The following is a 24,354-nucleotide window of genomic DNA, read 5'->3' as shown; positions in this document are numbered from 1 at the left end:
TGAGCTAGTGGGTTGCATGGCCATTTTCTTTTTTTTTTCTATTTATAAAGCTTACCTGAGTGAAGTTTACGTTAAAAGTGGTGTCAGTGTTATTCCATCGAGGCAATCTTTCGAATGAACCAAACTTGCGTTTTGTCTTCGTGGCCCCTTTAAGAAGACAAAACACCATTTTGTTGGATTTTACTATCTCTTTCAGCTCCATTTGTTCCACAAAAGGCATTTTTTAACAGCAAAAATGCAAGAAATATTGAAAGACTTTCGAATTTCCTGCTCCAGTGATGTAATAGGGGCAGGAGTGACATGGTATGGGCTAGCAGAAAAAACGTAGTTTCAGTGCTTTAGCTGTATGTTACCGTCCAACTGATACGATCAAACTAAACTACAGCCCCCACTACAATTGCCCAGTCATGTGTCATGTTTTTTGGCAGTGGCTCTGGTCGGCGGCCACCAGTCACACATGCAAGTTTCTGTGACGTCATAGAGAAATTGCCGAAAAGCGGCTGTGGAATCGCCACTGCTTTATATCTTTGCTTTAAAATCTGGGGTATTTCTTTTTAGCCTCTGATAAAATCGTTATCATTATTTCGGGGGAAAAGCTGTTTTTTTACCCCTTTCGCTGTCACTGACAAACCGGTACGTTTTCGCATTTGTCCCCCGCAGCATAACTGACGTACCGGTACGTTCTCCATGGTGCGTACAAAAATTCGCACTATAGCACAAATCGAGCGCACCTGGACTGTTCATGCCATCTGTCGAATCTTTCTAGTAGCTCATATTTTCACTCACTAGCTCTCTGCAACAGTATATTGAAGAGTACGGAGCGACTGCGCCCACCCTTCGTTGCTGGAGGGCTTGGACGCTCTGCGCTCTGTACTCAGTCGGGATGAGTGACCATATGGCACGCGTGTGACTACGCCTGGACTGTTCGCGCCATCTGCTGAATCTTTCTCGTAGCTCGTATTTTCACTCGCTACTCACTTGACGGTATATTGAAGAGTACGGAGCGACTGCTCCCACCTATTGTTGCGGGGGGGGGGGGGGGGGACGGGGGGGCTTGGTCGCTCTGCGCGCTGTACTCTATCGAGATAAGTGACCATGCGGCACACATGTGATTATGGGTGCAAGCATGGAGGAAGAAAAAGTTAGGAGACGGCATGACGTCATGACGTCACGCAGCTAGCCTTCGCAAGCCCAGCTTCATTGAAGCAGCTCCCTCCGCTGTTTCTCGTTCTCAAGCCGCCGAAGTCGGCCCAGCACGTGACCTCTATGGTGGGGTGGGCCGGCGGCGGCGGCGGTCTCCGACTCCAGCGCATCTTTTGTGTTTGGTTGGCGGTAGCTTTTCCCCGTCCTTCTTGCATTTGTCTGCTCGGTGATCTCATGCCCGCGTGCGGGCAGGAGTGCCGCGTATGTGTGAAATACAAAAGCCGTGGGAAAAAAACCAACATATGGCAGGTTTCGCGACAACGGGCAGCTGAGTAGTTTCGAGCAGACAAAATTGAAGAGCTTGCGGCGGCGGCGCGATGGGGTCACGTGGTGCAGTGACGCCTGGGCCGACTTCGATTTTTCTTTTTATGTATAGGCTTCACGTTTCTCCTTTACCACCGTCTCCTTTTTCTTCCTCCATGGGTGCAAGGGTTGTGCCATCCACAATGGGTTTCTAGTTTTTTTTTTTTTTTTTTTGTTCCCGCGTATGCTACGTCGCGCCAGGTTCGCCGAGTGCGCCGTTGCCTAAACATAACTAATCACGGCGTTCGCTCACTCATTTCTGTGGGTTGTGCCAGCTGCTGAAAGTTCTCCTTCCATGCGCGCGGTTACTTTCAGATGGCTGCCCGCGCGGGGCCTTCGACTGCGGGCAGGAGTGATTGTTCTTTGATTCCGATCCGAATATGAGCCGAGCTCGGATTCGCATTCTGAGAGTTTCTCACCTGAGTAAGGGGTGCGAGTTCCACAGCGTCGGATTCTGATGTTAAAACGCTGGGATCGTCCTCCCGGAAGCGTGCATGGCAAACTGAAAATATATGAAAGGAAGGCGAATTTTCACCAACACACTCTCCTTTCGACGCTTTACGTTCCGGACGCTATCATAGTTACATAAATTTCTATGTTCTTTCCCTCACATTTCGGAAACCAAGCCAACACTGGGGGTGCGTCACGACCAGAAACACCCGACAGTGAAAAGGTTAATATGAGCCAAACTTGTATTTTGTCTTCAGGGCCGCTCTAACGCACACCAGTGTTCATGTATGCACTAACATACGTATAGTTCTGCGCAAAGATAGTGGGGAAAGCTGCCCGTGCTCAGCTCACTGCAAAAGGTGATTTTGTTGCCTGTGCAGAGAATGATGGAGGTGCTGTGGAAGGTGGCACAAGAGGAGCTGCAGAAAGTTGCGGATTGCCTTGTGGTGGTGCTGATGTCGCATGGTGACACGGGCATCATCTATGGTAATGATAATAAGCCCCTGTATCTGAATGAAATCTCCAAGGTTTTCAACGACGAGAACTGTCCATCCCTCCAGGGGAAGCCCAAGGTGTTCTTCATCCAGGCATGCCGTGGAGGTAAGTAGTATGCTATTATTGTTTATGCCACATTGTATTGAAGGCGAATCATCTGAAGGCCAGGTGCGGGGAGCATACGGATCTCAGGAAAACTGTCCGGGCTGGTTCCTTTGGAGCGACAGTTACCGAGCTGTGCTAGCTGTGTACCACTATCTGAATACTCGTGCACAGGTTTGAGGGGCACTTGAGCGCAGTGACAAATTCCAGTGTTTCAGCAGCAAAAAAGGGCTTTGTATTGCCGCAGAAGACATGCCACTGACGCAGATGGCTGCCGCACACAAGTTGAGTTAAAGGGGAAGCTTTGTGTGCTTGGCAGCAAAGTCCGCCTTCCTCAAACATGTTACGGCAAGCCGGAATGCATCTGCCATGCGGGCCTTCAGGGGTGGATAGCGTCCACTGCAATTGCAAGACAGTCTTAGCGGGGTCACCGGCCGCGGTGGCGCAGTGGCTAAGGCGTTGTTGCTGCTGGGCCCACAAGGCGGCGGAGCCATTGACGCTTCTCAGACCGCTTTGGATTTTGGAGCGCTGCTTTTTCTATGTCGTTAAGCTTGCCATGCAGTACACCGGTTGAAGTTTTGCTGTCGGCTCTTTGTCATCAACACCAAGGCAGCAATTCTGCTCGCCACTCATCCACCATGTTACCACTACATGAAGGAGGCAACAGAGCTCGGTATGAGGGTGCCTTCGCCATTGTAACAGTCCCTAAACAGGGTTTCAAAGGTTGCGATTTTACGCCCACAGTCACTGCAGTACTATCCGAAAAACATCCTTTCACAAAAATAGTTTAAAAGCGTTAAGTATTATTGAGTTATCGTTCATTACAAATTGCCACCAATAAGGCCTGGAGCTTTCACTCTTCCTTCGCGCCTCCAAAGCTCTGTGGAAGCTACGACCACACCAACCCAGTGCAAGACCACCTAGAAAAACAGGAGAAGGCTCTTGTCGCTCCGAGATACGTGCTGCCATTGGCATATCTGCCAGGTTCGCCAGGAAAGCATTAGGCATGTCTGACCAAGGAAAGGGGATTAGTAGGAAAAGAATGGCATAATTTACATGCATTTTTACGTTAGCTACAACAGACCAGGAACCGAATTGTGTCATCTAAAGTACTGACAGCCTACACCACTGTTCACCTGCTAGGTCTTCAATGTAGCTGACGCTGCCCTTTCCCAGGGAGTTTGGGAATACTGTTGAGCGTAATAATGATCGCCCCGATGACACTTCGCCTAAAGAACATGACCGAGGGTTTTAGACATGGATGCTCAGAACTGGGTACGATTTCTTCTGCTATACTAAACTGTCTATCGCATTCAGCATTGCTGCAGTTAACCTGTTCAACTTCTGCGCATGTCCGACCATGCTTTTTAAGCTCTTCACTGGCAATGCTGTTAATTGGTGTACAATGGGATTGGGTCATCAGGTAGCTCCGGCACAATGTCATCACACTTGGAGAAAGATTTGGCAAGGCACGGTGCATTTTCAGGGAGATTTTTGTTTCGGTCGTACAATCGCACAAAACCGTCGAAATTCAGGAGTCTCCTCGAGAATTCAGAAAACTTGGCGGGCATGCATTGGCTCTGTTCGGCGGTACATCACGCATTTTTGATAGCCAATAACCCACATGCTCCGCCCACTACTGGTTGCGCCGAGCGGGGGCTGCCGGGAGGCCCACTCGCATTTACGGGCTTGCTGAATTGGCTGTGCTTGCGTTGGCACGTCAATTCTGGCATACGGGAAATGAGCGTTTGAAGGCCAGAAAGGGGTCGCGAGCACTGCGTGCTCACTCATGACAATTGAAGATTTCCACCGACAACTCGTGGCCCGTTAGCGTTTCTTGCTTGTGGAATTGTCGCAGTGAACAGGTCCCTCCAAGACCAGGTTGCCCAGAAGGAAGGAAGGAGCAAACTTCATTAAGAAGCAACGGCTCGAACCCGCAAGGGGTACGGGAAGGGTAGGAAGGACACTAATGCAGTCTGAACACGATTTAATGAAACCAGATTTAATGAAACCAGAGTGCGCAGCAGCTGTGCACTCAAGCAGTACTCACTCGTGGCTTCTCTCGATGGCAGCTATGGTGAGCCTCTGCGGCAGCGGCGGTGCGAAGTGCGTCTCGGGAAGGGACTGCGAACTGCACCTTAAAGGGGCACTGACACAAAATTTTGAAGGCGAGATAACTTCGGAGATAGATTGGTGGGAACACATATACATCATCTGCAGAATATCAGCGGTGAATACAGCCTAGAACATATTTAAAATCAATTTTAAAGTGTGCGAAACGCAACCGAGCAGCAAGCAGAGGACCACGCGCAATCGACATCCCGAGGTTATTGTGTAAATAAACAACATCGAACACGTCACGAGTTTGTGTTCGCCGCTTCCGCACTGCCGGCGTTTTTCGTCGGCTTGCCCTGCTCGCCGCTCCAATCGGAGGGCCGGAGGGCGGAGCTTCTGCTCTCGAGAACGAACGACCCGATCGTTGGCGGCGGAGGCGCCGTGATTTCGTCAGCTCATCGGGCAGCTGGCCGCGACCAAAGTTCTACAGCGATTCCAGGCACTCTGTTTCTATTACTGTTTATTACCATTGGATGCGAAAACGCGCCGGAGCCACGAAAAGCCCACTGAGCTAGCCGCATGGTCGCTGTGCAGGCGGCGGCCACGGCCGCGAAGTGGCCCAGGCCGGCGCAGGTAGCTCGAGTGATAGCTTGTTACCGCTGCACGAAATTGTCCCCAGTCCCGACCATGGTGGCTTACATGAGAAAGGAGTTAATGATGCGATGGCGGGTTGCATTAAAAATTGTCATCTGCACTGCTTACGAGAGCGGCACTCGAATATCCGCCGCAGTGCTAAGCCGAAAACATCTGTAGGCGGACCTGTAGGCAGACCGGCCGGCTGCTCCCAGCGCGCGTCTTGCCACCCACCGTCTCGAGCGTCGCGCGTCGTTCTTTAGCCGCGTTAGCATTTGCACTGGCAGCGCCTGTGTCACATCCACGGTCGCTTTTTAATTAAGCGCCTCACGAGATAAGTACGTGGGGGCATTCGCAGAAACAGCCGTCGATGCGGATTCGACAGTGCTACGGCGGCTCTGCTCTGTGATATCCCTCCGACGGTCACGTGGTCAGCTTTGTTCACACAAAATCCACAAAATCCATCGTTTCGCGGCACTCGCTGAAACCGAAACTGCGACTGGCCGCATTGAAAATGCCTCTAATTAAACAACCGTCGCACGCTGAAGCAAATGAGGTTTCTACAGGTTATAAATAGGTCACTAGCTACTTATCGCAACAAAAAAAACAAGATGCAAAATTTTTGTGTCAGCGCCCCTTTAAGCAAACACGCATCATAGTCACATGCACGCCCCCCTCTCGTTTTGGCCCAGCGTCGCACCGTCGAGCGCCTTGTGTGGGCACAGCATACTGCCCCTCCTCTCCCCCACCGCACAGTTTTGGAGAGGGCTCGCGCCGCCACGGAAAACCGCCATCCCCTCCCATCTTTGCGACACTCTCCTCCTTTGCTTTCGTTCACTGTTCACTCTTGCCATCGTTCACTCGGCTACGACGGTGACACGGCTCAGGCCAGAGACGTTGTTTGGCCCCTTTAACATTGTTAAAGTTTTCAGTGAAAATGCATGTAGAATTGATTGGAGCTTGAGTAGCGGAATGGACGCGATTGTATTGTCGAGTTCGAGGTCGGCATTGGATAAATCATTTTGTGAATCCCCAAAAGAGCAGTGTAACTGGCATCCCATTGAGTGATTGCCTGTGAATTTTGTTTGTGCAGTGGAGAAGGACGCAGGAGCAATGAAGTATGCTCCACGCGACCGGGTGGACAGTCAAAGCGCCCAGGATGAACCCCCGACGGTGCCTACCTGGCCAGACATGTGCTTCTGCTACGCCTCAGTCGAAAACTACGTGTCGTACCGGCACGTAGTCAAGGGGTCATGGTTCCTGTCGGCTGTGTGCAGTGTGTTCAGCACGCACGCCTGCGACATGCACCTGTTGGACCTTATGCTCCTTGTTACGGCAGAAGTGATGAAGCGTGCTTCCCAACACGGCTACCGCCAAACACCCTGCGTCAAGCATCAAGGTTGGAGAAAACACCTCCACTTCAACCCTGGCCTCCCTGTGGACCCCATCCCGCAGCCAACACCATGTATGGAGCAGCAAACAATGCAGATTTGAGGGGTCCTTTAAAGTCACGGCACACTGCTAAGCAGTTGTGTTGCGTACGTGAAGTGTGCACCCGCGTTCGTGCTACTGTGTGTACATACTGTGTGTACATACTGTGTGTACTGTGTGTACATACTGTGTGGAGCAGCAAACAATGCAGATTTCAGGGGTCCTTTAAAGTCACGGCACACTGCTAAGCAGTTGTGTTGCGTACGTGAAGTGTGCACCCGCGTTCGTGCTACTGTGTGTCCATACTGTGTGTACACTCTGCCTACTGTGACCTTGGCTTCTCCCCTGCCCAGCGTAAATAGGGCTTGCTCAGGCACCCCATTTTAGAGTAGACAGCTGCCGTTTGGAAACCTGGGCAATAGCGTGCTTCCGCTGCCTGTTAGCCAATCAGCATCAAAGGTTTTGGTCAGCCGGCACCGCTTTTTGGGTGCTTCAGCTTCACGAACTGCTGAAAAAGTATCCCAAAGGCAGCTTTTTGTGCCATTAGTAAGTGGAAGGTTGCCTCTATGGAAGCAAAACTCTGCCTGTTTTTTGAGTATTTTTGGGCAGTTGCACTGCTGCGAAGATGAACGTTGATGGGACAGGTTTACACAGCAGGCAAACTTGTGCGTCCCACACCTGTCTCTAGCTTGCCCCCACTGCAATATCCCCAGTCGTGTTTCTTAGCAGCCTACAATCGCACAGACAGGGCTGGTAACATCATAGAGGAATCGCCGGAAAGTGGCTCGGGAGTGACCACTGCTCCTGCATCCCGATTATTTGTGGGAAGTTTCGAGACAGAATTGGTGTCATCGTTATTAGGACAGAGCAGTCTTTGTTGAACCAAGCTTGTGTCCGTCTTCTGACCCCTTTCAGACATGCTTTTGTGGCTGATGACGAAAAAACGGAGCGCAACAAATTCTAAAAATAGGAATAATCGTGGGAAAAGCACATGTAACCTTGACAGTTTCTATAGCTGCCCCTCTTGCATGCAATTGGCTCTTCTATTATTGGCTGTTCTCTACACGGGTATAGTGCTAAAACCACCCAAATCAAGGGGATATCATTCTCTACATTCTTTTCTGCTGGAATGCACACACTCCTGATTGCTGGTATGCTTGAAGTTCTATTGTGCGAAAAGACGAAAAAAAAGGTAAAAGAGTTCGATTCCTGATTAGGTTACCCGCTAGCTGCTGACTATGCAAGCGAGTAGCAGTGCTTTATAAGTTTTTGAAGGTTATCATGCTTTCAAGCTGCCTATGCCACAGTTGCAAGAAATGTCTGGCCTTAAGCTGGCATTTCCGGGTCTCGCCGTATCCTTCCCATCTAAATCATTGTCTCTGCTTCCATGCTAGGCGTGACCTGACAACATTCCCATATTTGTGTACATATTTCTGTATTTAAACAATAGGGTGGGTCATGAATGGGCCCAAGCAGGAGGGGAGGTCTTACATTGTATTTAGAACAATTACTATACAATCTCTGGCGGGGTAAAACAGTGTGAGCAAGGCAATACAAAATTATTTTGGAACACTTCTGAAAAAAAAAGGAATCAAAATAGCATATGCCTTCTCAAGCACTTGTGCCTTACTAGTGCCTTACTTGCTTCTTTGGAAGTGCCCTACTTGCTTTCTACTGTGCAGGTAGTACTGCCCTGGAATATTTTTGCTGTGTTGTTGGTGATGGAGTTTTACAGTGCAAGGATATGAAAGTGCAATGTGGCATCTTGTTACAAGGGTAGCGCTGTTTTATAATTCTACTTGCCTTGTCATGAATGCAGGGTGCCCTTTGTATCAATTTGAGCAATTGATTGCGTGATATTATTCTATTTTGCTCAAATTTTCAACTTGTATTTTTTGTGGAATGTAGTTATTGTTTGTGCTGATCCTGATCTAATTAGGTCAGGTGTTGTCTGTCGCTGCTGTTGACATATTTTAAAAAAAGAAATAGTTGATATGAACCAGGGAACCTAATGATAAACTTTTACGATTGATATGAACCGGGTAACATAACGATAAACTTTTTTATAATAGCGTCACATGATTTCAGCTCAATTCATCTGGTGTATGTGAGTTTTTATTCAGCTTGAGAGGTGAAACAAATCAGTCTGTAGTGCGTTGACCAAGTTTTCAGAATTGCTAAGGCCTTGCACCACCCCATCTGCGCATTTCTGGTATTTCGCCATATTGTCTGATAGGAATTTGCATTGATGCTTTGTTTTTTTTGTGAAGGTGAAATACGCCCACTTCTTTGCACAGCCATTGCATCGAGCGAGTGATGTGTCGATTGTCATAATAGCAGCATTCCAACAGCCCCGTCCTGCTCTTTGTGCAAAGAAATCACTCTAGAATGTTTGCACAAATGCAGTGGTTTGATATTGATGTGCCTTATACTTAGACTGATGTTGTCGCGAGTGATTACTGCCCAGGAACATTCTTCAGTGTGAAGGTCGTCAGTGTTATCGGTCCTGAGTGTTGCGTTTATCTGGGATGTCATCAGTTGAAACCCTTCCTTCTGCTTAATCTTATGAAAATGTTTTTCAAATGTACCCGGTTTTTCACTGCCACCCAATCATGTGCCGAGATTCCAAAGCGAACTTACAACTGGAGTAAGTTTTGGCAGTACTCGTGTTAAAGCATCGTTCGGGAAATTGGTCTGTGAATGTTCTATGCTGTCTGTGGTGTGGTCTGCTGTAACTCATTTGTACTGCAGTTTTGCTCAAATGACATTGCACAGACTTGCCTGTGGGCACAAAGGGGGATGAGAAGGATCCTCAACACTCGCTTCATTCGCATACCAGAACCTGCAACAATGCACAGTTTGTCTGTTCTATTGTAGCCATTGTTCAAGGAATCTTTGGGAAGCAGATTTTAGGGGGGCCGTGGTGACAAAATACAATCTGGTTCAGTATGAAAGAGTTAGCCTTTGGTAACTCACTCAGCTTTATTCCAGCCACGGAAGACGGTTTTTCATCGAATTAATCCAGGAAATATTGCAAAGCTTTCACATTTCGCGCTACAGTGACACAGTAGAGGCTGGCAATAAAAGTACAGTGATCAGTGTGTTAACTACGAATTAACAGTGGAATGATATTCTCAAACAGAACTGGAGGCCCCACTACGATCACAGAGATGTATTTCTTGGTGGTGGTTCGAGCTAGTTAGTTTATTTTGGCAAATATAGTAAACGCTACGGTAGACATCCAGTGTCCTGCTTTCATTTAATGCAAAACCAATGGTTACAGCACTCTTTATCCTTGTTTTGCTGCTTTTTAACAATGAGTATTTGAAGAGGCCAATATGGCAGGTGCCTAAACCTCTAGTCTCAGCTCAGCTCAGTCACTTCTTTGAAAGTCCCTGTCAAGAGAAATTTTAACTAGTTAATGCTCTCTGGCTACTTACTCGTGAGTATACTCATTTTTACTCAAACTCATGAGTGTGTACAATGACAACCGAGTACGGACCCAGACAAAAAAAATGAGTACGATGATGAGCGAGTACAGATGTTAGTACATGCACTCACGAGTAGTACTAATGAGTACTGCGCTCACGGTTATACTCATGATAATACTCATGACGTAGAGGCCGGAACCTTAGGGAAAATGCCTATTTTTTCCTTGAGCCTATATCAAGCCTAATTAACATATAAGCCTGAACTAAGGGAAGATGAGCATTTTAAGCAATAGTTTATTGTGCCTATAGTGCCTATTTTGACTATATGAGCTTTTTCGTGCCTATTATGACTATATGGGATTTCTGGAACCTAAAAATGCCTTTTTCGTGTTATATATGCCTCTTTTGGATTTTTGAGTCGATGTTCTGCAGGCACTGTTCTCGCTTCAGAAGCCCGCAACGGTGCGTTTGTTTCACGCCCTTTGCGAGAAAAATCCGCGCGTTCTGCCAAACACGCAGAGAAGCTCAAACCGTGCCCAAGCCGCCACCACCTCGAACTCGCCACCTCGGCCGAGCCGCCAAAAACTCGTGCGCAGCGACACCGCAGCCAACCTTACCGACGTCACCCCTGTCCGCGCAAACTCTTTCATTCTATATCCTTCTGACGTGCTGTGTCCACGGACCGTCAGGGAAAACTTCTGCCCTCGTGCCATATCTATTGCTAACGGAATAAAAACACAGCAAACAAGAAATGAACGTGGCACAGCCGCGTACATACCGTTCAAGCTCAAAGACGCCTGCTGCGGGAAACCACGTGCAGATCTGAGACACCAAAGTTTTAAGGCGATGCCACGAACACGTGCTCTGTCGGCCGGCGATCACACGTATACCGCCGGCTGGCACGATGCAGTACGCGTAGCACGAAAAAGGAACAAGAAACGGAGCTTAGGAATGGGGATCTCAGCACTTTACAAGTGGTCTAGTCGTGACACCCGTCATCTGCCGCGATCGGGTAATCTTTAAGGACATCTGGGAACCTCGCGTTAAGGAAATTAATTCCAAAGAATCTTGCGTGCTGTCGAATGTTGATAATCGGTATATAGCGCATAGTTAGTGAATGGTGTTGATCCTGCAGCTTCACAAGTCATCCGCTTCTGCAGAACAGGATAGCTCAGTAATTTCTACAGAAGTATTGCACTTCCCTGTACTATCCATGAGATTAATCTGTGTTGTGAAGAGCTGATGAGCTCGTTATGCTCTGTCAAAGTATCCTTCTGACCTAAGCCAGCCTTGGCTAGAACGTGTACCTCGTAATTCAGACGGGACGGAGAAAAGTCAGGCTAGGGCCCCTCGCAGCCTCTGTGCGCCCAAGTGAGCTCGCGTTCGACAGCCATGCGGAATCTTTCTTCGAAGTGCCGTTATGTCTTCAGGCAGCAGTTACCGATTGTGCCTCTTCAACCAGAGCCAGTTGTTACCCCTTAAACAACTCAGATAAGGGCGGAAAACTATACCATAAACACTTCGGTTTTATCAACAGCTTTGCAATGGACAAATGCGTCGCAGCCAAAAGTATTTGCCCCACGCTACACATCAACGTGATAGGGCGCATTCGTGTGCTTATTTCGCATTCTTAGCAGAAAGCATTTTCGCAGCTGAGAAATTTGGCGCCACTATGTCTAAGAATGCTGAGTTCATCTAAGAGGTCCAGGACAAATCCGCCACAATCCCCGGACCGGTTGATTAAATCGGCCTGACATCAAATTTCTAGATTCGTACAACTCTCTGCCGTCCAGCAGGTCCTAACGGCTCTCGAACAGCTGCGCCGGAGAGAAAGCTGCGGGCCGACGCCCTCCCTTCGGGGACGAGGGTGTCCACCCCCGCAGTAAGTAGCGAAAGTGTTGCTTGCCATGCAACACTTACCATGCCACCATGATCGACGAGTGGCTACGTCCGGGCGCAGTGGAGATATTACGTCTGTTGCCGGTGATCAATACAGTCTCTTTCACTTCACTTCACTGGATTCCACGTGCTAAAATAACTGCGAGATGTTCTGATCACTGGATTCCATGTGCTAAAATAACTGCGGGATGTTCTAAGTAGCAAACATTGTGATATTCCAAATGGAATTAGATCATGCAGCGTCCCCAAGTACAAGAACGTTCCCCCAACTTCAGTGGACGTTGAGCGTTGTTTTTCCCGAACAATTATCAACTGAAAGGGGGTACAACTTCAAGCAGCAAATCATTGAGATTCGTGTGGCTTTTCATGGATTTCAATCTTATCTTTTGGTGTTGAATCACTGTGAATTTCACGTAAATTTTAAAATAATAGCTCTTCTGCTACTTATTTTACGGAATAAAATAAAATTACTTTCCTGCAGCACATTATGTGTCCGCTGTTTCACTGTAAGTCAAATATTGGGGCTAAAATATGCTTCTAAAGCAAAAAGGAATTGTGCCTATACATGTCTAAACGGGAGTATTTGACGCCTATATATGCCTAAATGGCACATCTCAGTGCCTATTATAGGCGCCTAAAACGTGGATTTTTCGTGCCTAAAGTTGCAGTCTCTAGTCATAAGTACCGTACTCGCAATTACATGCAATCACGAGTAGTACTCACAAGTAGTGCCCGTGAGTACAATACTTGAGTTTGATCTCGCACTCGAATCGCGACGTGCGTGCACGAGTTTCGCGCATTTCATGGTGCCAAAACGACGTGATAAAGGGAAAAGCTGCCGTTCTTGCCATTCCCTCTTCTGCTGCTCTCAGCACTCGCTTGCCACGGGGTTGCCATAGTGAATGCAAGGGCAGGCATGGTGGCTTCACTGGACTTGCTCCGTTCAAATTATAGGTCAATGGACAGTACAGCGTGTGAATGCAAGTGGTTGGTTGCGAGAACAAATTAGTAGACACACTTTCGAATACGAGTAAATTGGAGTGAAGACTGAGTAAAAGTGAGTTTTGATAGAGTACGAGTACTTGTGGGGACGAGTAAGCTTGAGTACAGATGAGGATGATTACAAACGAGTATGAGGTCAGTATGACTGATTTTGAGTACAGACTAGGTTTTCTAGTCTGAGTTTGAGTACAAAGTGAAGGGAAAATATTGTGGTTGAGTTTGAGTGAGTTCTTTCTGTTTTGCCGACCTGTGTCTTAAATTGCACACTTTTAGTTTTCTGACACTGCCAATGATGGCAAACCCCATTTCCTATTTTGTTATGCTAATGTGAGAAACTCATACACTCACATTGTGACGAATCAAATTATATTTGTGCTTGAAAGAACATTTTATGCCCATGGAATTCTGACATGTCATTGCAGGGAAGTTTTTTGTGGTTCTAGCATAATCGCTTTTGTTACACTGCTTGTTGGGCTGTAATTTTGTTCCAAATGTTTGCAATATCTATGCTGCTTTGATGTTTGCCTGTGCACGTTGTCCATATAGCTTAGTGGCAGAGACGACCACGACTATTGCTACGCTGAAGCGTTTCTCTTAAGTATCAATGTGAGCACCTGGGTTGTGGTTGACCTGCCGAATAGCAGCAATTGCTTATAGCCAGCAGTTTTGTTAGAAGGGACACCGTGCAAGAACACAGCAAAACAATTCCGTAAAGGCAACATTTTGAAACGCAGCAATCTTTTTACTGTAAATACTAAAACTGGCTAGCTAACTTTGTAGAGTACTCTGGAACATTTTCGTAATAGTCAGTAGTCAATAGTTGCCTCTCATAGAGTTACGTCTGATTACTTTAATTCTCTATTTATTTCTTATTGGTACTGCAAAGCAGAATTGTGGCCCAAGCAGGAGGGACAGTAAGAGAAATGCCCAAGCGTCAACACAACCTGAGAAAGAAGGATCACAAAGTCCATCACAAATTAAATGCAGTAAATGGAAGCAAGGCACTGGATGCGTGCTGTCGCACACGAAGCAAGCTTCTACTGTTGCTACTAGTGGCGCAAGAACACTGCCGAATGTTGCAGAGCCTTTAAGAAAGTATTCGCGATTGTGGTGCAGCCCAAAATGCTGGGCATGCATTGCTGTTGTGTGTTGCACTCAGTCACAACCTGATCACATGGAAACCCTTGAACGGCCTGTTGTTTTGCATTGTGGCTGCTCTACTAGACTTGTTTTCCAAAGAAGCTCAATGTTCTACTTTACTATCAAACTTTTACGACAGTTGAAAAAACTGAAGACGTCTTCTAGTTTTTCAGTGATGAACAGCCAGTGTATACAAGCCATATTTACAGAGGCACTGATATGTTGTTGTGGGGACACATGCAGGGGCGGTATTCTCGTGACTGTCCCTTTTGAAAACGTCCCTTTTGCGTCCCTTTCATCGTGACGTACTTCCGGTTAAGAAGTGGACGTTGGCAGCATGGAGCAAGGTTAGCAGTAGGTTTGCCGCGCTTGCGTTACGTCACTTCAGGTTGTGTGCTTTTAGCCAATCAGGGCTCGCCAAAAGGGACACTTTTGAAAGGGACGCAAAAGGGACAAAACTCGAGAATACCGCCCCAGGACGTTATTGCAGGAACACATGCCGGTACTTAAAGGTGTTGTGCCACCAAATTTTAAGTCTGTAAAAAGCCTGCTGTAGGCTTCCTCTGCATGCAACGACCCTCAACACGAAGTGCTGGGTACAGCAAGCGCTTAATATATATTTTAATTCGCTTCTAAAAATTACCTAAATGCTCTTCTGGAAATCGGGACCCATCGCTAGCGCCACTAACCATGACGTCAGTGAATTGCCAGCGCAGCAAAGTTTGTGACGTCATACAACGCTAGCGACTCGAGCGACGTGAACGTGAACCCCAGTTACCACAGTTTGTTTGGTCGCTTGGTCGTATCGACACACTATACCGATACGACGGCGACGACGACGCGACGCCGACGAGCCGTTAAAACATCGGCCAACTGCCGAATTGCCAGACCGCGTTGTCACACCACGCCGACGGCGACACAAACACGTCGGCCGATGGAAAGTCGCCGTAGTGTGACTGAGTCGCCGACCGAAGACGCCAACAAAACCGGTCGCCTGACTGGTCGCACGACGCGTCGTCAATCGACCGAGCAGCGAAAACTGCGCCCCGACAACATTCGTGCCGCAATGAACGCGGCTCTATTTTGTTAGTTTCTGGAGGGTAATAAACTCAGTAAGTTCCATGAAGCCCATACAACTCAACACTAGCGCTAATGCGATCCGTATTTTGGCGTTCGACGCTTCGGCCGTGCTCTTCGGCGACGCCGCTACCCCGGAATGCGTGTGCGATCGGCTCGCCTGTAGAAAATATAAGGTCAGTTTCGTGCAGAAGAACAGTTACGTAGGGTAATTTGGGTAATAAGAGATCAGTATCGGCAAAGGTTTTTAACGTAAAACGTAAAACCAAAGTACGGCAAGCACTATCCCTTCAGTGCAAAATCGCAGTCGCAGCCGGGCACACTTATTTTTGCGAGCGCTTTCGCAGAAGAGCAGAGTTGATGGCGAATGGTTGTCAGCGTGATGTTCTCGTCGCCAAATCAACTGTTGTGCCTTCATGTATTTTTCTTGTTGCTTACAGCTGTATATTTTTTAAAATAAAGTGACTGTTAATCGTTTATTTTTAGTGAGGCTCTTTTTGTTATTTTTTTTCTGCTGGCGGGCAGAAAGCACACCAGCGTAATACCTGAACTCTGTCTCACCACCTGCATGGGCACATTTGTTTAGTTGCCTAATATGTGGTGTTTTGCAAGATTTTTGCACATCTTCAACGTCTTTTCCGACTTTACCTCATCTGAGACCCATGGGACAAAGCCCACTGCAGTCTTAACCTTGACTATGCAGTATGCACAAACTAAGTCAATGTGGAAAGCATGAATGAAGGAATGTAGCACCAATGTTCTCTGGACACCTTGAAAGTAAGCAAATAACCAGGGTTTCAAATGAATCGAACTCATTGAAATGCATTGGCAAAGTAAAACAGGTGATGGATTAAACCCTGTGGAGATGGAAATGGTAGTGCAAGCAGAAATGGGTGAGCCATTTGGCCTCAAAAGGTCCTTTTTTATTGTGCATTCTTTATTTATTTTAATTAAAAATGCCTACCACCACTTATTATTTGGAACGTAGTGTAATACTTCATTTATTCAATATTTCGTTCCTGCTTCACACGTTGCACACACTCGGTAGCGACGCTTTGGTCACAGGTATTTGTATTGGTTGACTGCACTTGTATTCGTCATTTTACTAGCTGAATTCTCCAGTGAGGATGTTTTGCACATACTAAATGCTTGTGTACCAATCGATAGAGCGACTACCACTACTCGCAACAGCCATATGTTTGATCCCCACCATGTTTGTGCTAATTCACAGTTCTGATGGCTGATTTGGTGGAAGAGACGCACCCCGTCCCTCACGGGTTACAGAGCACACGCAAGCCCCCCGAGTGCACGAGACTGCGGGAAGGGGGCGGCGCAGGGCGTCTGCACCTTCGTGAAGAAAGGGATCCCGTTTGTGAAGCACGAGGGCCTCCTCGGCCGCAGCGCACTGGAATACTGCGCAACCGAAGTGGTGCTAGGGAAGAAGAAGAAAGAGTCCATCCTCTTGGTGAACGCGTACAGCAATCCTGCGCATCGCCAACAGAGATTCCGCACCATTCTGCACACGGCGCTGGCGACGGCGCCGATGGACACGATCGCGATTTGCGGAGACTTTAACGCCCCCCCACAAAGAGCTCGGGTACACCCGCACGACGCTGAAGGGCAAGGAGTTGCTGGACGAGGCGGCCGACGCGGGGTTCACCTTGCACACGGACCCCTCGTCCCCCACTCGCATCGGCACGTCGGTCACCAGAGACACGAACCCGGACCTCGCGTTCGTACGCGTCGCCAACTCGGTCAGAGGCGGAGCAAAGTGGCGGAACACGGGCCAGAACCTGGGTATAGCGACCACTTCGTAATAGAGATCGAGCTGCCGACGTCCGCGTGACCCCGGGATGAGCGTCGCCGCCAGCAAAAGATCACAGACTGGAACCTCTTCCGAGCGCGCGCCGAGGAGGAGCCCACGCAAGACATCGCGGACATCGAGAGCTGGACCGAAGACATCGTCCGCCTCGTAACGGACACAACGACGGAGCTCGAAACGGACGAGGAACACCCCGGCATAGACAGCCACCTGGCAAACATGCTGGAGGCCCGGCAGTCGCTGCAGAAGAGATGGAGGGGAAGGAGAAACAATCACCGTCTCCGCAAGCGGATAGCCACGCTGGTACGCGAGATCGAGAAGTACAGCAGAGAACTCTGCACCCAGCGCTGGCACGCGGTGTTTAACGAAGCGGACGGCCAGCTCCACAAGGGGAGAACGTGGCGGTTGCTCCGCCACCTCCTGGACGAGACCGGCACCAAGGGCTACCAGCAGCATCGCCTCGCGCAACTCATGCACACGACCACCAAAGCGCTGGGAAGGGAAGAAACGTGCAGGCGCATCGACGCGAAGTACCTCCCAATTACCCCCAGCGAACGCCACGGAGAGTACGCGGGCGCAGACAATCCCGTTCTCGACCGCGACATCGAGGAGTGGGAGGTCAGGGCCGTGCTGCAGACCATCAACTGCAAGTCGGCGGCCGGGCCGGACCGGGTGACGCACAAGGCCCTGCGGTACCTCAGCGACGGGGCCATCGCGTCCCTGACGGGGTACTTCAACCGCTGCTGGCGAGCGGGAGCGCTGCCGCGCCAGTGGAAGACGGAGAGAACGGTGCTGATACCGAAGCCGGGCAAGCCGCCCAGCATCGAGAATCTGCGCCCTCCGATATCCCTAACGTCGTGCGTGGGGAAGATTCTCGAACACGTGCTGAACAACAGATGGCAACGCTACCTCGAGACGGAAGGACTCTACCCCGACACCATGTTGGTTTCCGGGAGAGGCTCAGCACGCCATGATCCAGCTACAACACGACATCCTGGACACGTCCGTCCGCACCCAAGACAACAGGGCCGTGCTGGGGCTGGACTTGCAGAGCGTGTTCGACAAAGTCAAGCATTCCGCCATCCTGGAACAGGTCGGCAGGCTCGGCCTGGACAGAAGATCCTACAACTACATCCGAGACTTTCTCTCGGAGCGGACCGTCGAAATACACGCGGGAGACCTCCAGCTGCCACCGAAGAAGCTCGGGAGCACGGGAACCCCTCAGGGCTCGGTGATATCGCCGCTGCTCTTCAACCTCGTGATGATCGGGGTGGCGCGCAGACTCTCGGGGATCCCACAGGTCCGCCACACCATCTACGCGGACGACATCACGCTGTGGGTGCCCGGGGGTAGCAACGGCCACATCGAAGACGCGCTGCAGACGGCGGTGGACGCCATCGAAGACCACCTCGACGGTACGGGCCTGCGGTGCTCGCCGCAAAATTCGGAGCTGCTGATCGTCCCGCCGCCGGGCAAGTACCGCAAGAGGGAGGCCGAGGACTCGGCGAACATCAGAATCAGAACGAGGGGCGGCGCCGTCATCCCCAGGGTAGCCACGCTCCGGGTCCTCGGCATGTACCTCGAGGCCAGCAGAAGTAACAAGACCACGGTCGACCGCCTCGTCACCAAGATCGGCACGGCGGCCAGACTCGTCCGACGTGTGGCGACGCGGCACAGCGGAATGAAGGAGGCCAGCCTCCTCCGACTGCTCCAATCTTTTGGGATGAGCCACGTCGCCTACGTCGGCGCGTTCCACTACTGGCTACAGCAGGAGCGGGACCGCATCAACGCAGCCATCCGCAAGGTTTACAAGACGGCCCTGGGCTTGATATACAGCACCAGCACGGCCAGGCTACTCGAGCTGGGGGTGCACAACACCCTCGAGGAAATCAGCGAGGCCCAAACGACGGCGCAGCTCGAGCGCCTCGCCTCCACAAGAACGGGCAGGCGCATCCTGGAGCGCCTCGGGATGGGACCGAAGACCACGGACTCGCATCGGCACGAGACGAGGCAGCTCCAGCCGGAGGTGATGCAGCGGCTCCGGATCCTCTCGCTACCCCGCAACGTCCACCCCGACCGCAACCGCGGCCGCCGAGAAGCGAGGGCGCGCGCCCTCGCCGCGACGCACGCAAACGACACGGGCGCCCTGTACGTGGACGCCGCCCGGTACCCCGACAGACCCGACGCCTACGTCGCGGTGGCGGTCCGCGCCACCACGGGTGAAGTGTATGTACAGCGCCTGCAGCGTCCGCGCCCCGCCAGGCGGAGGAGACGGCGATCGCGGTGGCGCTGACGGACCCGCGATGCACCACGGTGATCAGTGACTCGCGCTCGGCCATCGCGAACTGCGCCAAGAACAACGTGTGTGAAAGTGCAGTGCGCGTTGTGAGGTGTCGCGCAGTGATCAGTGAAGCGGTGTCGGCCACCCACCTCCGGTGGTTTCCGGCGCACACGGAGATCAGAGACGTGGGCGGCGGTCTCCGCAACCACAAAGAGACGGCCGACGCCGCCGCGCGAGGACTGACCAACCGCGCGGCGGCGGCGAGCCCGGCCGGCGGCCACCGAGCTGCCGGCGGGGCCCCCCCTCCCCCTCCGAGCTCCGCGGCGGAAGACCACCCAGAAGACGACGACGACGACGACGGGTGGGACCCGGAGACCCTCCTCACGTACGGGGAGGTGCTCATTGGCGGATCCAGAGGGGGGGGTCCGGATGTCCTGACCCCTCCCTTAATTTTTAAATTATACCCCCGAGAAGATGACCCCTTGAGTGGTAGAAAAGGTCTACTTGATTATTTTTTTTCTATTTCTTGAATTTTTGCTTTTCAGAAATATCGGTGAATAAACAAGGACACTCCTCTTCCTACTCATCATCATCATTGCCGATAGAAGCTGACCCCCGTTAAGGTGGCTAGAATGGGGAGGTGTGAGTACCGCGGCGCCTTCCTTCGGCCGCGCGTGACTCCCTTGCGCGCAGATGACACCAGGGAAAATGTGGCGCTGCCCGTCGAGGCGCGGTAGCCGCAGCCGGCCGCGCCGTTCGGCTGTCCCTATCCGCACGCCTCGCGCGGATAATTTTTAAAACTGTCCGCACGCCTCGCGCGGATAACTTTTAAAATTGTCCGCACGCCTCGAGCCATATGATGATGATGATGATGATGATGATGCAGCCAATGCAGCGCCGTGTGCCGGGTTTCTTTTTCAGGGTGTTATGGACGCACCAGTTTCTTCCGCTCTCAACTTGGATGCTATCCGCGTGTTGGTTACTTTAGTGTTCGCTGGTACGATGATTTCCTTACTTAAACCAAGTGCAGCGTCGGTCTGCTAACGCTCGGCTTCGCGTTGTGTGCTGTGACTGCTGTCCTGAGCCAGCCAGCTAACGGGTGAAGCCGGCGTGTTAAGCCCTCGTCGGAGAAACGGCGACCACGGCGACACCGACCCATCTTCTGAAGAATGGAGGACGAAGTTTGCCATCGCTAGTTCTGTACTTCCTATCCTACAAGCCACGTTGCAACAATGGGCCAGAGATCACCTCACGAGCAAATGCCGTGCTGCGATATGGCGAATACTGTGAGGTGAAGATGATTGAGAGCTCGACGTACTTACCACATTCGGCTTGTGATTGCGTTGACGGCGTAGCACATGGTAAATGCGCGAATGAGGTGGGGCCGAGTGCAGGGTGTGTTCTCAGCGCTAACGCCCTTCATGTCGGCGCATTCGGCGGCTGAGTGCGATGCTTGCACGGTTGCACTAGTCAGCTACCGTCGCCTTGGCGTTTGTTTAGCGCCCGAGGTTCTTTCTTTCAACGTAGCTGCTACCCGCGCGGGAAAAAAACGCGATTATCGCACGGAACTGATAACCTGAGCATACGTGTGTGGCAGGACCGTACCCAGAAATTTTTTTCCAGGGGGGTTATGAATTTTGGGAAGGTGGTAGTTATGCTGAAAGCAACAGTGTGTATTGTTTACGTGCTGCCTGGAAAAGATTTCGGGAGGGGTTTGAACCTCCAAACCCCCCCTCTGGGTACGGCCCTGGTGTGTGGTATGTTCTGTGCAGACCTTGAGTGCTTAGTATTGTTCTGCGGGTGCTTGCTTGCTACTGCGCGTATTAGTTTTCGGGCTAGAGGAATAGGCACAGTGCCAAAGCGATACTGAATCAAGTGTTCATGCATTGGTTTTGAAAACAACACGAGTGTACGTAGAATAACGCTCACAGCACAAAATAAAAACAATTAATGGGGACAAAAACTAGTGCTGTTTGCTGTCCTTTAATCTGCCCGTTTTTTTTTTTATTTATTGTGAGCATTATGGTTTACCCACTAGCTGGCCCCCTCATGTCCTAGCTGTGCTAGATGTGATGAGGCGTCAAAGACCCTTCGAAAACACTGCGTATGAAAAATCAGTTGGCTTCTTGCCTATAAAAACTTAGTTCAAGCGCTCCATTTTAAAGCACTTGTTTTCGTGGAAACTGCTGTTGTGTGAAGCGAGTCTGATGCATTTAAACAACACACATCATTGCCACATTCTTTCTAGGTAGCGGCACATTGTATGCACTGCTATTATGAGCGCGTTAAAACATTATAAATGTGGTATTCATGCCTAGAGAAAGAGAAATCTGTGCTATATATGCAGCCATAGTCCAGGTTGCCTGGCTGTCTCCTAATCTTCATTAGAAGACGGCCAGTCTGCAAATCTCCCAGAGTTCCTCACTAACCCGAACGCCATGACCACCAGAAGTTCTTGCATCGATTTCACGTCCACACCATGATCCGCGCTCAGCCAGTCTTCCCAGGAAGCGTGTGGCGGCAGGTATAGTGGATGGCACCCCCAGCAGAGGGGTAGTACTGGTGGGGTGTGAAGGGCAGTTGGTTGTCGGGCAAGTGGGGCAGGAGGATTCCATTTATATAGTGGAGACGAGGCTGGGCAAGAAGGGAAGGGGTTTGTGCATTTCGGACCATAGATGCAGCTTCACGAGACAGGGTGAGGTGGGGGACTGGAGAACACTGCCTGCCGGCACTAGCACAAGTGCAATATGTGGGCTTGAATATACAGAGCTTCCCAGCAAAACCGTACACAACTCAGAATCTGCTATGATGCCAAAGAGGGCACTGGCAAGCATTTCATCACACGAGTTCTGGGTGTGTCACATCTTTCCTTTGTCATTGTTCCAGCCATGCTGTTTTTTTCCTGTTGTGCAGAACCAACACACTGCCACTGTTGTATATTTTATCACATGATGCGATACGTGTTGACCCCTAGCCAGAAATTCTGTGTGCGTGCATCATGTGTCGGTCAAAATTTTTCTGTTTTCTGTATGGTTCGCGGCAATATATTCTATATGGTAATAGAGGAGCTACAGCCAAAAGCAAACACTTCAAAAGCTGATAATTCCAACCTGTGCCACCAGTGTATACATTCACTCTTGAGAAGGGGAATTATATCAGTCATCACACTGTGTGCCTTTGAAAGTTGTTTCCAGAGAGGATGTATCCGTTAATCTTTTGTATTATGAGTGCATAAGACGGCATACATATTAAAATAGTAGTTACTCATAATGTTCAGTTCTTCCTACGAGACTGAACTGGGAAAATCGTTTTAGACCATAGGCAGTGCAAGCGTTTCAAGATATGTACTCGCTCGTGTTGTGGTGTTTATCAATTTCTTTTTCTTGGGCTGGTGTTCTGCCTTTTTTTTTTTTTTGCACCGTTTTGCCTTCTGAATACGTGCGAAGCTTGAAATTGTTTTATGAAACAGTAAAGTTCCAACTTCTGAAAGATTACATACACAAGAAGCTATTTGCATAGTTGCTCAAATTGGAAATTTCATGTCAGTAGTCCTTTAAATCGCCTTTATTCTTCACAGGGGCAAAGAAGATGAGAACAGGGCTGCTTTTGACATAGGTTTCTTAGTAAAGTAAACACAAAATTTCGTTTCAGGTTGCTATAAAAGGACCGTGATATGCGTTATTGTTAAACATGTTATTGTTGCATTTTATTGAGTGCCGAAATCACCACAGTTGAAACACCTTACATGATACAATTTTAATGTCGAGGCAGTGCTGTTGCCTAACTCACCGTGCTTGTGATGTCAGTTTGTGAAATGAGAGCAGCCTTAGTAAAACCTGAGTCCTTCAATGCTTTACTAAAGCATTGAAGGACTCTGGTAAAACTTTACTGAAAGAAATGCTGAAGATAAACTAATCTGAAATCCACTTTCACTCGCTAGTAACATTTTCCGAAAGAAATTGAGCACAATAAAGCTTTTGCCCAAACAGCATCATATTGTTTTCATTTTTTTTCTGGATCATGCTCCTCACCTTTTCACCCACAGACGATAACTCCGGGTGGTTGATGTTAGCCTCAACTGTAGCTTATGGTCTAGTTTTTAGGTGAAACTGTGCAGACATTTAGAGGGTGTGTTTTGGATGGAATCGGTGCAACAGAAACGAAGAGAGGGGCAGAAACATAAGGACGGTCTAACAACTGATGTTACACATTGGATTTATCACGTAGCCATAGCTTTAGCCATGAAAAACATGGCTTCTTAGTGCACGACAAACCTTCCCACTGCACTACAACTAACCTGAAGTTGATATTGGAAAGTGTTCGGTATTTTTCAGTAGGCTATTCGACCGAAAATGGTACCGCGGAGCCAATGTGCAGCGAGTTCATGCATAGTTTCACTAAGCCTGCCTGTGCAGAAGTACCTAACATGAGGCCCAATGTGAAGAATATGCAAGATTTTTCAAGTGACAAAGATTTAGTCTCATCTATATACATTAAGTTGACTTAATTGCTGAACCATATACTGGGTCTTTGCAGTTACATTTCACCTGTTGTCCACGGGTAGTCACAAGATTCTCCACACCACAGGAATACATGTGAGCAAGAAATGCCAGATTCCCTCTCGGGGAGTTCGTAGAGAGTACAGGACTGATAATTGAAAACCCCTACCGTTGTTGCATAACGACTTCTGTTGAGCACTATTTAGCTTGCAAGTTTTTTCTACTCCCCCTACGCATTTTTTTCTTTCTTCACAGGTTGCCTTTAGAGTAAAAAAGGGAGACCTAAATGGGATTGAGAAGAAAGTGAGCCAAAGGGTAGGAAAGGCAGTAAAGGAAAGGACAGTGAAGAGTAATCATAGCGGGAACGGTACAGTGCTATCAGCAGTCCCTTACACAGATCAACAACCAATAGACTACCTTCACTGCACACACTGCCAAGAATGGCTTTGTTGCCACAGTGGATGATCAGCACCCTCCTCAGCAATAGGTCGGCTGTTCAAGACTGCATTTGTGTGAGAGGAGCTTCCTCCT

General features: G+C 49.5%; 1 protein-coding gene across 2 annotated transcripts in view; it reads left to right on the top strand.

The window, feature by feature from the left end:
• The window catches only part of LOC144146056 (caspase-2-like), a 237,932-nt gene extending 222,243 nt beyond the window's left edge, over positions 1-15,689 (top strand). For both annotated transcript variants that reach the window (XM_077677986.1, XM_077677985.1), the window contains 2 exons: positions 2,337-2,556; positions 6,335-15,689. In XM_077677986.1, coding sequence (XP_077534112.1) covers positions 2,337-2,556; positions 6,335-6,735 — 621 coding nt within the window. In that variant the 3' untranslated portion in view covers positions 6,736-15,689. The remainder of the gene's footprint in view (positions 1-2,336; positions 2,557-6,334) is intronic.
• The last annotated feature ends 8,665 nt before the right edge of the window (positions 15,690-24,354 follow it).

Source organism: Haemaphysalis longicornis, unplaced genomic scaffold (assembly GCF_048455015.1).
Source record: "Haemaphysalis longicornis isolate Haplotype H1 unplaced genomic scaffold, Haemaphysalis longicornis Haplotype H1 scaffold_7, whole genome shotgun sequence".
Taxonomy (NCBI): Eukaryota; Metazoa; Arthropoda; class Arachnida; order Ixodida; family Ixodidae; genus Haemaphysalis; species Haemaphysalis longicornis.
This window is presented reverse-complemented; position numbering and strand designations above follow the sequence as displayed.